At 38.4% G+C, this 14,706-nt stretch overlaps 1 protein-coding gene across 1 annotated transcript in view; it reads right to left on the bottom strand.

The window, feature by feature from the left end:
* Nucleotides 1-3,885: 3,885 nt before the first annotated feature.
* The window catches only part of LOC118342307 (voltage-dependent calcium channel subunit alpha-2/delta-4-like), a 10,936-nt gene continuing 115 nt past the window's right edge, over nucleotides 3,886-14,706 (bottom strand). Inside the window, exons 2-10 of the mRNA XM_035680801.1 lie at nucleotides 10,208-10,222; nucleotides 9,646-9,690; nucleotides 9,299-9,361; nucleotides 8,090-8,160; nucleotides 6,900-6,975; nucleotides 6,749-6,801; nucleotides 6,042-6,097; nucleotides 4,828-4,948; nucleotides 3,886-4,012 (exon numbers count right to left, since the gene is read on the bottom strand). Of these exons, the coding sequence (XP_035536694.1) occupies nucleotides 3,886-4,012; nucleotides 4,828-4,948; nucleotides 6,042-6,097; nucleotides 6,749-6,801; nucleotides 6,900-6,975; nucleotides 8,090-8,160; nucleotides 9,299-9,361; nucleotides 9,646-9,690; nucleotides 10,208-10,222 (627 nt within the window). The remainder of the gene's footprint in view (nucleotides 4,013-4,827; nucleotides 4,949-6,041; nucleotides 6,098-6,748; nucleotides 6,802-6,899; nucleotides 6,976-8,089; nucleotides 8,161-9,298; nucleotides 9,362-9,645; nucleotides 9,691-10,207; nucleotides 10,223-14,706) is intronic.

The following is a 14,706-nucleotide window of genomic DNA, read 5'->3' as shown; positions in this document are numbered from 1 at the left end:
GTGAGCCACAAACAATGAGACAGAGAGGGAAAACGAGCGCCCCTGCCGGTCGACTTCACTAATTACAACACCTGCTGTGGACAGCATTGACAATCAGACCAGCACGAGTGTGGAAAAGTCGTTTATTCTATTATAGCCTAATGAAGAGGGATGTATGTATGGGCCTGAACGCACACAACCAACTGGGTGATGCTACAGATGAGTCATTTGTTATTTATATTCTACTGCAGCATCTGAACATTTGATAAAATAATCCTGATTCATTCAGTTGAGGGAAATCAAATCAAGGCGCATTAAGTTATATTGGATTCAGATTCTATGAGATAAGTAGAGATAATCAACACTATACCTTTTTAGGCTGCAAAATAGTTGCTGTTTTTCTTGGTAGAATTCAAAGATCTTGCTTTAAGGGTTCAGGGGACTGATGGTGCAACATCAAAATTACCCATCAAGATATTCATATTAATACCTTTGTTGAAGACTGTGATATTTCGGATTATTTGAAAGTAAACTCACACTTTACCTTTTTTATAAAGGTTCACACCTTTTTGTAGTTGTAGTCACTCCCACTGTGATGTAATGTCTCTCTGCACCTTAAGTGTAACTGTGAGGCATAGCACCTTATTCAACACAGGTTTCTTTGTTTACTGTACAATGTTCTGCACTTAGCTGCAGTTATGTTATATTTAGTAATATTTTATATTACAATTTTTTTATATTTTTAATTTTTATATTCTTGCTCTTGTACTTGTGTGTTGCCTCAGGGAGTCGGGCAAAGTAAGATTTTCATCGTATGTACAAACCACTGTGTTTCTTACTGTACATATGATAATAAACCTCATGAATCTTGAATCTTGCAGAGGTCGTAGGCTGCAGAATAGTTGCTGTTTTTCTTTGTAAAATTCAAAGATCTTGCTTTAAGAATTCAGGGGAATAATGTCAAATATCAAAATTACCCATGAAAATATTAAACAATATATAGTATATTTTGAAATACCTTTGTGGGAGACTGTGATATTTCAGATTATTTTAAAGAAAATAATCAAACAATTTTAAGCACTTGTTGTGGGTAGTTTGTTGTCAATGCACAGAAATGTTTGGGATTTAATAAAGATTAAAAGACATCAGAATTGGGTGCTCTGATTGCTCACCTGGTAGAGCTGGTGCCCCATTTACCAAGGCTGAGTCCTGGCTGCAGAGGCCCAAGGTTTGAATCCGACCTGCCGCTCTTTGCTGCATGTCATTTCCTCTCTCTCCCCTTCTTTCCTGTCACTATCAATTAAAGGCAATAAAAGCCCCCAATATATATATATATACATACAAAGAAATCAGAATTTACCTTGCTTTGATTTATGATGCATTTATGATATGAATCTTTGCAGTATTAGTAGAATTCTTTGACTGATTCTGTTTGTATAAGCTGTTTTTTTAATCTCCAAGAAAGAAAACACAGTCAGCAAAAACAGTACAAAAACCATATGGATAATTTAATTTGCTTTGTACAAATCATGGCTTCAGTCAACCGACATACAATGTGGACACATGTAAATCATACAATATACAGAATATTGTATAGTGGAAATTACAAACAAAAATGAGACAGGTGACAGACTGTACTGTAAAGATGCACACCCACACACAAGATGTATCTGAGTCTATTACATAAACAGGCAAATTCTCAGGCAATTTTGTCATCAGAGTATAAGCTCAACTTAAAGACATGCTTTGTAAGGTGATTCAGAAATACCATTGAAAAAGCTACGGGGACACTAACAGCCCAAAATACAATGAAATGCTTAAGTCCAGAATATGAAACACATACAAAAATACCCTATGCCATTAGATTTACACTGTTAATTTACATTGCATATCTATATATATATATATATGATGCTTCCAAAATCAGGCTATTACACAATGAGAATTAAACTCAGTTTTCACATGACAATCTTGTTCCCCAGGGAGAGCACTTTTTTGCTTTTCTCATAAAATTATATTGTTATGTATGCCAAGTAATAAGTAGCAGTTACATGACCTTGGGGCCTAAGTAAAGTATCCGTCGCCACCTTAAAAAAAACTTTTAATTTCAATTTCAGAACATATATGTTAAGGTACAACTGGATCTTTTCTGTCGTATGTTGTATGTTGAAACCCTAGAAAAAAATCATATCTAAAGACACTTTGAATCCATGATCATGTCATCCATGCCGATTGTAGATCTACACCAAGAGACAGTTCCAGTTGTCCGGCCAAATAGACAGACTTATTTACATTAAGTATGCGCCAACACACAGAAAGACACAGTTGATAAAGACAGAAAGGCAGACATTTTAAAAAGATATGTCACAGAAACAAATATTTTTGGGATGTAATCAAAGTAAAAACTCCTGTAGGAACTCAGATTCAGATTTTTTGATTATCTTTATTACATTTTTATATTCATGTGACTCCATTGCGATTACTTTCTTGGCACTGAGCGATCACACTGTGAAGACATTTGCAGAAGATTCAGATAAACTAATATTGGAAAACAACCTTAACATGAGCAGCAACACTGATGTTACACAACAATGTTCACCATATATTGCTGTAGCCCTGCTCTCCCTCCTCTCATTCAATGTTTAAAAAAGCCTGTAGTCTGTAGATGAAGCATTCAGCATGATGAAGTATTCGAGGTGTGCATGCTTGCAGCTGCATATATAATATGCATGTGTGTCTGCAAAATTCAGTTCAGTGGGAGAAAGGAAACGAGAGACATATTTTTCCCCCTGGACTTTATGCTGCATCTCGTGACTCATAATCCCCTTTTTTATCAATGCACGTCATAGCTACCACCTGCATCTCTTTAGTCCCTTTTCATTTTGAAATGCAAAGTGGTGTATGGGAAAGTAACAAATGGGAAAGTATCCATGGCAACAACAGCCCATTAACTTGCTTTCTTTGCAGCTTTCAGTTCAGATGAAATAATTTCCAGTTTTCCAGTTAACCAATAAATGCTCAAAAACCACATCAAAGGTCCGTCATTAGAGGCTAGGTTTGTGTTTGTAATGAGCCAAATGTGCAGAATTAGGTACATTTACAAAAAAGAATCCACTTGAGGTGTCCAGTATCCAAACACATCTCTTGATTCACTTCAATCTCCTCCTTTATACGAGAAAGGGTGAAACAGCCAAGTTGTCCATCATCAGGAGACAAGTGCAGAGAAGGAGAGACAGGTGAGGAAGAGAGAGGCAGAGAGAGATATAACAGAAGCTCCTCCACAGTCATTGGCATTCTCCTACAGGGACAAAACAGAAAGTGATTTCACTTTGCGTTTATGCCACGACTTAAGCCTTTTCCTGTCAATACAGAAGCTACGATTGATAAAAACAGCACACTCAAATTAGAAAGTACTATTTGGTGCACAGAGCCAGTGTAGCAAGACAGTGAGATGACATTTATAATAACTGCATTCAAGACACATTTTCAAAAAATCTACACTTGGTAAAAGCTGCAGATGCTGGTTGATGTCAAGGTGATTTATGGGTAATCAGCCAACGAGAAGCTAACCTGGGGATGGTAGGCATGGCAAGACTCTGGGCGTCGGCGAATCTTCTGGGACCTCATCCTGTCGCACTTCACTGAAGCATTATGTACAGCGGGGTCAAGGAGTACAACGGGAACAGGAAAGGCTTGTCTTGTATTTCTAATTCAAAATAATAGAAAAGCATTTTGCACTGGAAACGACATATTTCAGAAATGCACTATAGCAGGAACACACTGGGCCTCAGAATATACAAATACACTGGCATGTTAGTAGCAGAAGATAAGGTGGAACAGAGCTGTACCTTATATTTGTAATACGTTTTCTCAAGATAACCAGCATACTCCACGAATACCAAAATATCAAAGGATATATTTGACTTCCTTGGGCTCCATGGTGATGGGTGGGTAATGTCTGGAGCAGTCACAGTCTGCTTGCACCACCAACATCAACAGGTTGCTGTCTGGTATCTGTTGCACCACAAACATCCTGACACACACAAACACATGCATAGAAAGAGTGTGAGAATGTGCACACAAACAAAACCTCTCATGTAATGTGTGACATTAACACTTTGTCAAGTCAGGGATGCCATGCCAGGGCAGATTCAATGTCCATAGTGTTACATTGATAAACAAAATATAATATTATGAAAAAAACAAATACATTTTTGCATAATTTATAGGGTTGTTTCTATGGAAATGGGTAATAAAGTGAACTAAACACTATCGAAATATAGGACTCTTGCCCAGCTGTGGTTCTGTAAGCAGGTTTTGTGCTATGTTGTACCTCTTTTGGCCTCAAGAGGGAGCTCACACTCAACCTATGATTACAAACCTAGTAATATAGTAAACAGAACCACAGCTTTTCTTCTCTCTCTTTCAAACACACGCACACCCACGCGGCAGCACATAAACACACACACACACACTAATGCTTCCCTCCTCTTCCCCTTCCTCTTGCCTTCCACTGTTTTTCCATCTCAGTTTCTGTCTCCCACTCTTCCCCCACCTCTCCGGTTTTTCATTTACCCCTCTTAATACTTTTGCTCAGTTTCCCCCTCTCTCTCTCTCTCGCTCTCCACACGCTTTCTATAACCTTGTGCACCGTGATCTAATTCCGCTCCTTTTTACTTATTTCCCTCTTCCCGATACTCTTGTATAAACACACACTGCCCTCAGTATGCAGAGCAGAGCAAAGCCGTAGAAAATGGATTTTGGAAGGACAATTTAATATGACTAGGGCTTAGAGAGGACTGCACTGCAGATTTGTGTGTGCATACGTGTGCTAGAGTGTGTGCTTACTTTTGGCAGCGTCCACACTTAATAATGCTGTTGGTCTCTTTGACTGACGGCTCGTAGACGAAGCTGGGGTACTCGGTGTCGCACGGCTGCAGGATGTCCCCTTTTTTCTTATGAGCTGAGGCTAATAAAGAAATAGATATGGGTTGTGTCTTGAAGTTGGGATTTAGAATAAGTGTGTGTAAAAGTGTATGTGCGATGTTTTGTCTGTGACTGACAGGAGAAAACTGGGTCCTATCTAAATTTGTTCACACTTCAGCCATTTATTGCGCTGTCTACCATGACCAGAGGTGGTACTCTAGCTTGCTGTGTACTCCAAACAAAATTGAATTTGGTGTCTGTGTACAGGTAAAATGATGGGTTTGAAAGCAGAAAGAGCTATAATGGCTTGTCGATTTCACATCTGGATGTGCGCCATGCTTTCTGCCTCATTTCCCCAGAATGACATTAGTTTCAGTGAAACACAAAGCTTAGTTCTTGTTTTGAAGTGCCAGTTGCCCCTGTTTCCACCGAAAGCTACTCTCACAATCAGACAGACCAAATTTCATTTTGTTTGAAGTATACTACAAACACTACACTACACACATACACAAAATAGGTAGTTTCAGAGAGGACTGGTTTTCTCTAAAAAAAAAAAAAAACACCAGAAGACAGATACTCACACACGCTGAAAGATGGCTTGGCTGAATGAAGGGATGTTGATGATGATGTAGAGTATGAGGAAAAGTGCATGATGGACAGGTGGAGTAATGAGGAGGGTGAACGTGTGATCGATGGAGAGACCGAGGCGGATGAGAGGTGAGAGTGTCACAGGACACAATGTTATCTTTCCATAATGATCTCGAGACTGGTGATCAATGTTGCACATGACTCACAGGAGTAACTGGTATTGAACCACTGTAACATGTTTGTGGAGACTGGTAGCACAGAGCGAAATGGTAAAATTGTAATGGGTTTTTTTGCGTGAGTGAAGGGTTAAAGGTTAGTATTATTAGCCCAGACTTCCTTTATTTGTGTAAATTTTTAAATAAATCCATGTAGATATGAACATTATTTATGAATAATTGGTTAATATCACAGCAATCCAGATCTACTCTAAATGTTGTGATGATTTACAGAATAAACATGATTTATACATTTCAAAGCACATATTAGAGGACATTTGGCCTACAAAAGAGTTTGACCTTATCTGACCACATTTTTCTTGTAGAGCTTACCGTCAGCGAAATGCTCTGTGTGCCAGAAGCCACAGATATTAAACTCCAGTAGAAACCTTGTGAAGAAGAGAGAAGAGGAGAGTGGACAGAGAGAGGGAGTCAATTAGGCAGCCATCGTTAGACCAAAGCAGATTGCAAGCAGATTGCATGCAGCTTTCAAAAAGTGGGCCAGGACCCAAAGTTGTGTCATGGGAATATTAAAATGGGTCCTTAAGTTTTTCAGCAGTAACTGGTAGCTTTGGTAGCCGTATTTTTTCCTAAATGGATAACCAGTGTGTTCTTTTTAATGAAGCTGCTGAAAGGACCATGTGACTTTAGCCTTACCAAGTCACTGCAGTAAAAATTGAAGCTGTTAATCCCCCTTTCAAATTTTCATGATCCAATTTAGGATGATAACTTTAAAGAGCATAGTTCAACATTTTGGGAAATAGGCTTTCTTATGAATATGAAGCTTTAATCAGCAGCCAGCTAGCTTAGTTCGGAATGAAGACTGGACACAAGAGAGAACATCAACAGTCTGCCTACTCGTATCTCTAAAGCTCAATAATTAACAATACAGTTATATCTTGTTTGTTTAATCCATAAGAAATGTGTAAAGACTGTAAAAAAATACATTTACTGAATAGTGATACACAATAGCAAATTTTAACAAAAATCCCCCTTATTATGGACATACTGACATTCTGGTTGCCCCTAGCAACACTTACAATAGGAAGTTGGAGAGGAACCACTTGAGGGCTGAAGCCAAACCATAGAATGGCTGAAGAGACAGACAGACAGATAGATTATAGTGACTGCAGAGTTGATTGGACTATTATGTTAATAATAGTGTATACAGAGTGAGAGTATAGTACATACACTGAGAAGTGGACGGGCGCTGCTGACAGAGTGCAAGTTCATCTTACACATGGCCTGGTAGTCGAACAAGGACACCCTGAGGAAACACACACACACACATATACACACACAAAAGTACATGATGTTGCAGTATTTCACTAGCTTAAATCGATTCCTTGACCCCCTAGAGACTATTACACACAGCATTGTGTAGCTGAGCTTAAACTTTGTAGAAACTCTGATCCCTAACTTAACTTAGACCTGTAAGAAACCTGAGATAAAATCATCTCAGTAGTAGATTTTATTTTCCATTTTAAAGAGAAGATTGGGCAAGTGTTTTCACTTTTTCTGGTTTTGCTGCACTGTGTATATGTGGCCTCCATGCAGGTAGAAGCCCAAGAACACATAAATACACCCCCAAACTTGCAGAATGCACATACAGAGTGCAAACATACACAAAAACACACACAGCCAGTGAAGTTCATGCATGCTCGAAACCAGTTATGTAATATCCTGTGTCAAATGAAGCATGATGAAATCTTTTAAAAATAGCACATCACTCATGAGATTTCAAACATAAAAGACGGGCAAAAAGTAAGAGGGAGACAAATCCGGAGCAGCCAAAGAAGCTCAAAGGGAAGCAAAGGGGAAAACAGGAATATCTACACCACAAATACAAATATGGGCGAATTAGCTACCCTCAACACGTACAGAGAACAGAGAACAACACAGGACAGAGACTCGTAACCATTATATAGGAATACAAACAAAGCCTTTCAGTCTTTATAATGTCAGTAAAGCGTACCCCGCAGGCTATGGGTTTCAAATGCATTCTAATGCACGGCTTAGGTGTATAAGAAACAAAAACCAAAGGGAATACATTTGCAAGCAACCTCCTAGTTAACAGCAACCACGTCTGTTTGTGATGCAGCATGGGGATGGCATGTAATAAAATTCATGAGCCAGATTCAAATGCATGGTGTTATGCTTGAGACACCAGGATGCATAATATTGCACTTAAGATTGCAATGTGGGGGCACTGCAGCTTCTTGCCTTAGAGATGTTTACATGAGGTTAACATGCTTGAGCTCTTGCAGGCCCTGTCAGGACTAAGCGACCCACTGTACTTTACTAATAGACAGACAGACAGAGAAGCAGACAGACACACACCTATCTTGTCAACCAGTCAGGCAATGACAACCAGACATTACCTTTTGAACATGCCCATTCGGATTAGTGTGGTCATCACTGATCCGTCAGTCTCGCCAAAGAATCTTCCCGCCTATCAGAAAAGAGAGAAAAAAAAAACAGTGTGAAATGATGTGTGTGGATGAATCTGTTAAATTCATATCATGATAAACTGACAAAGGAAATATCAACTCCCTTCCTTGGTGTTCATCCTTTCCACTTTCACCTCACTGTGAACTGTATGATCAATTATTCATCCGGCTATGTTATATTGTGGGTTTGTGATTGTGGTTTAAAAGCAATGTATCTCAATCACATGTGATTTAGTTGTAGTGTATCCTTCACATGCACCCCTACAGGTATGTTTTTAAATGAATATTTCAGGAAATATGAATCTACAGCCAGCCAACAGTTAGATTAGTTAAGGATAAAGACTGGAAATAGAGGGAAACAGCAAGCTTGGCCAAAGGTAACAAACTAAACTCTGCATACTAACACCTCTAAAACTCACTTATTAACTCAATTTATCTTGTTTGTCTAATGAGATTGGTTCAGCGCTGCTTCCTGCCTCAGAACTTTATGTGGGTGTTTAAAAAACTGAATAAAAGGAGTCAAGAGCACAAAAACTCACCATAAACTATCACTGCTACAGTAAAATTACAGAGCACATTGCTGCTTTGCTTATGTTTTGTTGTGTTGCATAATTGTAGGCTGGGAATTGTTGTCCCTTGTGCCTTCGTAGTGCTGTACTACTTATACAGTTGTGTGATTCATGAGCACTGACTCATTTTACTGCTTACACTTATGCACTTACACTTATTGATAGTTACTGTGGGAAAAGGCTGAAATTTGAAAATATGACAATGTAAAAATATTATGACTTGACCTATTATCATAAGTTTTATATGTTCCCAAGGGTCATGGAAGTCATTCTAAACATTAAATAAATATCACTTATGTGGTTTTGGGTCATATTCATAGTTAGTTTGCCACAGACAGGATGTCTGCACTGCTGGTTCAGAGAATGGGAGGTGGGAATCCTATCTGAATCACAAGGAAAATTCAAGTGATTGTGAGATCTATAAATGTATTTCTAAATGATAGGCACAGCATTTTTTTGTTTCAGTATTCTGTGCTCAGTTATTGTTAGGTAATGAATTCTTCAAACAATTAAGACTAGAAAGTCTAGAAAGCCCATTTTTTTCTGTGTCAGTGCATGTGTGTGAACTCACATCATTGCGCTGTTCGGAAATTATGACAAAGCCATTATTGTCAATCACGTAACAGTTGATATCCTGAGATGAGAGAAAAAGACAGAGAAACCAATTACTTAGGTTAAGAAATATCTGTGTCAAACAACTCTGACAAAGACAACAATGACTACATTAATTCAAACCACGAGTTATGAGTTGACTTAAAATGAAAACTACAGTTTATTTTTACCTATGTGGATCCAATGTTTTTTTTTTACTTTTTGGGGCTCGAAAAACCTAAATATTATAAAGTAAAGTCATCAATTCATGCTAACTTGAGAATTTACATTCACTACGTCTAAAAAAAAACCACAAGATATACTCACCATGTTTTCACAACGAAGTGGACAACTCCCCTCTACATTAGAGCACTGGAGGACAGACAGACAGAAAGAAAAGAAAATATGTTCCACCATTTACAAACAGAGGAAAGATTTTCTGAGAAAAAACACAGTTGAAGGTGATTGAAAGTGTTATACGTGTTATTATCTGTAAGTGTGTGTTTAGACGAGGGCACGTTTGTGTATGTGAGGAAATGACTTGAACACTTGCTCTGTCTATGTTTGCCCGCAGAGGTGTTATGCTTAACAGTCACAGCGTAGACATGTGCATGTGTAAGTGTGAGTGTGAAAAAAACGTGCCTGTGTTAATGAGAAGGTGTTCATTTGGATGTCTTGTCTACCTGTGATGGGCTCCTGAGTGTCTCGTTTCCAAGTTTGTGCATGTTTAATTTCTGCATGTCTGTATGTGTTTGTGTGTGCAATCTCTTCGGAGTGTGAAGCTGACTTCACAGAGCTCGGCAGGTGCTGAAGATGTTAAATTTGGTTCTGTACAAAAAGGAGAGTGACGTTTTGAGAAATGAGGAGAGGGGAAATTATGCATACTTACATCTGTGTCATTTGGCTGAGAGAACATGAAAAGAGGGACAAAGAGAAATAAAAAGAGGGCATGAAGAAGCAACATTACTTTGGTTAATGATGTGTAACTCAATTCACTGACTAGCCTGTCTCACTCTGTTGCTGTTAGTTTGCTGTTGACAAAGTCATACATCTTCACAAAGCGCATGTTTCAGGAATGGATGAAAGACTGCCTTTTTTTTTTTCATGAATGCCAATTGTTGTACACTTCATTATTGTTTTGACAGGTGTTCAAGCAGGCCTGAGGAAATTCAACAAATCAATGAACATTTTAAATCGAAATGAAAAATGCAAAACTTGCATTGGGTGTTGGGTGCTTCTTCTGACATGGGATTTATTTACTACATATCAGCCTTTGCAGGTGGACAATGAGTACTTTTTAACACTGCTAACATCAGTGGAAGGGTCATAAGTCAAAATGTCAATGGTTCTCCCTATAACTTCATGGACAAATCTTATGTCTTCAGTATGTGTGGATTGGTGTCTATGGACAATATGTCTTTGGAATCATGGTCAGGCTATATAGAGCGTGTCGAAGTGAATGAGACAATCTATCATCCTTTTCAATCCTATTACAGCAAAGTGTCAGTCAGTTCTCGCTGCTTCCCATCGCTGCCTCCTGAAATAAACTACAATTTGGTGAGTGGACCGACAGAAATGATGATCCTTCCCCACATGCTGTTGGCTTGATGAGGGACAAAATTGGTAGGAAACTATTTAATCTGTTTCTGCTAATTATATAAAGTCTAACAAATCTAAGTCTTACGACCTTCCATAGGTCACCATTTTTTTAATCCTATTTTTGAGCACCGGAATTGGGCCAAAAGTGTATATTTTGTTGTGATTAGTGGCACTAGAATAAAAGGCACGGGCTCCTTGAAATCAAAAAGGGGTTTATTTTGTTGACAGAACTCCTTTGGTCGGCAAATTCACTGTAAAACTGCGCATTAGATTATTATCGTTTGTGTGCACGATTGCTGATTTTTTTCTAATGAAGTGGAAAAGGTTCATCAACAGGGGAGCATCAACGTGCAGAGTAAATTTCCTTAAAATCACAGTTACATTATGATATTTCCTGTGTACAAATAAAACGTTACCATGGTGGTTGCTTTAGAGAAACAGTGGGGTAATCACGAAAGCTTTGCCAGATGGACTGATGGACTGTCTTCTCCATCTGCAGTCCCGTCACTGATGAATTAAAATGAGTAACCGCCAATTTGTTCATCACAGCAAACTGCTCCAGGCCCGCTCTTTGTTTTAATGTACGTTATCTCCTCTATACGCAGCTATTCTATGTCTTATCCAGCCTCTAACATCAGAGCCAGCTTTCTAAAATCTGGGCAGTATGTAAGAGGCTGTACGCATAGGGTTGGTAAAAGTGCCTCGTATAGGAGATCCATGAGGAGCCAACGTGATTACGAGTGCATCAATTATCACTCCCATACAGTATTAGAACCATGATATACTATTCTATTCTGTATTTTGATAAGCTATAATACCTCATTTATAAATGACCGAATTGCATTAATATGTTTTGAAGACAGATTTCTTAAGACAACATTTTCCTATAAAACCATAAAATATTCTAGACAAATTTCTGTTACTAGGATTTCACGAATTGCACATATACTTTCATTTCATATTTCAAAAGTTGCAGTGCAACCACAAACAAACACAGGAACAGTATGCAAGTAACAAATACGAGAGTATAGAGAAAGGAACAACAGCTCAGTCTTGTCCATGAGATGAAGAGCGTGCCATGATGTGAAAGGCAAAAAATCTATCATCTTTCGATTCTCATTACTATCACCTCATAGCCGCTCACCGCGTCTCCACTCGCTGTCAGACAAAATATAGCAGCAATGGACTGTGAGAGACGTATGGGTCCTTACACTGTAGGTTTCACACTGTATTTTAATGTAATGTACAGATTTAACAGAGGTGGGAATGACGTGCCAGTGGAGCAGGGCGATGAAGTACACATATTCACAGTCTTTCTTTTCTTCTTCGTATTTTTACTTGTTTCTTTCTTTTTCACTGTCTCTCTCTTAAACACCATGGGTGTACACACAGAAAGAGACTACGAACACGAACTGTGCTGTACAGTGATGTCAGAACATTTCCCTATTAACATTCTGACTGATTCCCATTAGATGGCAGCTCATGATTTATTCCTACCCTTACTAATTCATAATTCATCTACTAATAACATTTTATTTTAAGATAGTCAACTTTATACTGAAGCTATAAGTTCAGACATGGTCTCCCTCAATTATATAACTGAGATGTGAGGACTATGTGCAGGCTTCCTTACAATGATGAAGATTCAGCTAATTTGATTTTGTTAGTAGTTAAAGCAAACCGATTATTAGTTAATTGTGATTAGAATATTCCTCCCACAAACACTTAATGATGGACTAGTGTGAAAATCAGGGACAATTAATACTTTTCAGTGCATGCATGAATCATCACCAATGCATTTACACAATGAATAAAATTCAATTAAATGCTTGTAACACCTTTATTGCTTAGGCAACGTGGATGAAGATCCACAGATTATGTGTAATGCAAGATATTTTCTTTCTCCTAACCCACAGGGCCAATATGACGCCCTCTTCGGCAGAAGTGTTTTTAGGTAGATGGTTGTAGCTGCCATGTGACCGGTTATTGTACTTCCTCTTGAATGTAGGTTTTCATTTAGGATTTACAATAAGTACAATATCATCACCCCGAGGGGAGATGAAAACTTAGACCACAGAGAGGATCTTACTTACACACACACACACACACACACACACACACACAAACAAACATCCATGCATGGATGGACACACATTGACATACACAGACAACACAAGACAAGCACATACACATACACACACGCACATAAACCCTATGAAATGCTTGACAGTGAGTCCATGACAGAAAGATAAGATGATTATGTAAGAGGGAGGGTTGAGGTAAGGAGATGAGGGAAAAAGGAGGGAGTATAGGAGATGAGAAAGGGGGGAGGACAAAAAGCATTGCGAGAAAGAAATGAAAAGGGGGAAGAACTTGAGAAAGAGGAGGAAAGAGGAGAGGAGAGAAAATTGAGAATTTATGCAGGAGAGTGGAAAGTGCACACAGTAAATAAGAATGGGAATGACTTTCTACACTGCATAAATCCAGTGGCTAACAAGGCTGCTGCAAATGATGCTAATGAGTTCTTAGTTGATGAATATGGAGATAACAACGCACAGATGGTCATGCATATGGTCCCTGTCAACATGGCATGCATTAACATTAACAGACACATACACATATACAGTACTCTCTTCTTCACACCTCCACTAACACAAATACATACACACACAGAAACACACTTGGGAGCTGCTGAGCCTAGCTGTGCTAGCTATCGATCATTTAATGGCTAGCCAGCAGCCTTAATGCTCTTTTAACTGCTGTCATTTACAGCCATGGCAGCAGAGGAAGGGGAGCGGCCAAGCTATCAAACACCTGCTACAGCAAAGGTGTTACGCCAAATTAAGCAAGTTTTTCTTTAAAAATGTTTTCTTGAAGGTGTGGAAGAACTCAAAGGATACTAAGACCCTTCACTGAACTGATGAAATTCTCTGAAGAGCACACAAAATATCAGCTGAAAACAATTCTAATGACATCTAATCTTTCAAAGTAATGTTTTAGGCAGGGTAAGCACCCCTTTAACAGTGGGTGCAGTCATATGGAAAACACAGCATTAAGCTTTGAATTAAACAAAGTTTAAACACTGTAATTACCAACTAATGGAGCAGAAAAAGAACCTATAATAATCCTTGACTCCTTGTCATACGGTAATAAATGGTGTCAGTACAGCCTAGTGGTTTCAAGGGATATTACTGAATACAGGATGATGTCCACGGGTAAAACCCCTGAAGCAGATAGTGTATTCATCAATAGCCATGTCTTCTATTGAGCTATATATTGAACAGTGACAGTCCAGCAAGAATGAAATGATTTTAAAAATGTATTTGCATTGAAAAAAGAAAATTGATGGATGTCGACGCACAGATTTAAAAAATTTTAGACTTTAGACACTTTGGGAGATACACTCATTATTTGCAGTCATTATTCTTCAGTACATGAAGCACAGCATGATTGTGTTGTTTGTATTCCACAAACACTGTTCATTATAACTGCTATAACCATAAATACATCAAACATTTCTCATTAGTGCGAGCATAGTACAGCAATCAACTTGTTTTATATAGGACATTAAAAAATCCAAACTTTAGCAATAATGCAATAATGACGGGGTTTAATTTCCAAACAGTGCACAGTGGTGCCTGACATCCATCATTCCTTTTTTTACTTTTTTGCAGATGTTTTGAAAGCAAAAAGTTGTAAATAGCTGACAAATTTGCTATAAGTCAACTTGTAGATGTTGTCTCACTCACGTACATGCTGATGAACTATTGGAGAGATTCAGTTATAGTG

The sequence above is a fragment of the Morone saxatilis genome, unplaced genomic scaffold (genome assembly GCF_004916995.1).
Source record: "Morone saxatilis isolate NCDOM2014 unplaced genomic scaffold, NCSU_SB_2.0 Contig10, whole genome shotgun sequence".
Lineage (NCBI taxonomy): Eukaryota > Metazoa > Chordata > Actinopteri > Moronidae > Morone > Morone saxatilis.
Note: the sequence above shows the minus strand (reverse complement) of the source record. Positions and strands in the feature narration are given on the sequence as shown.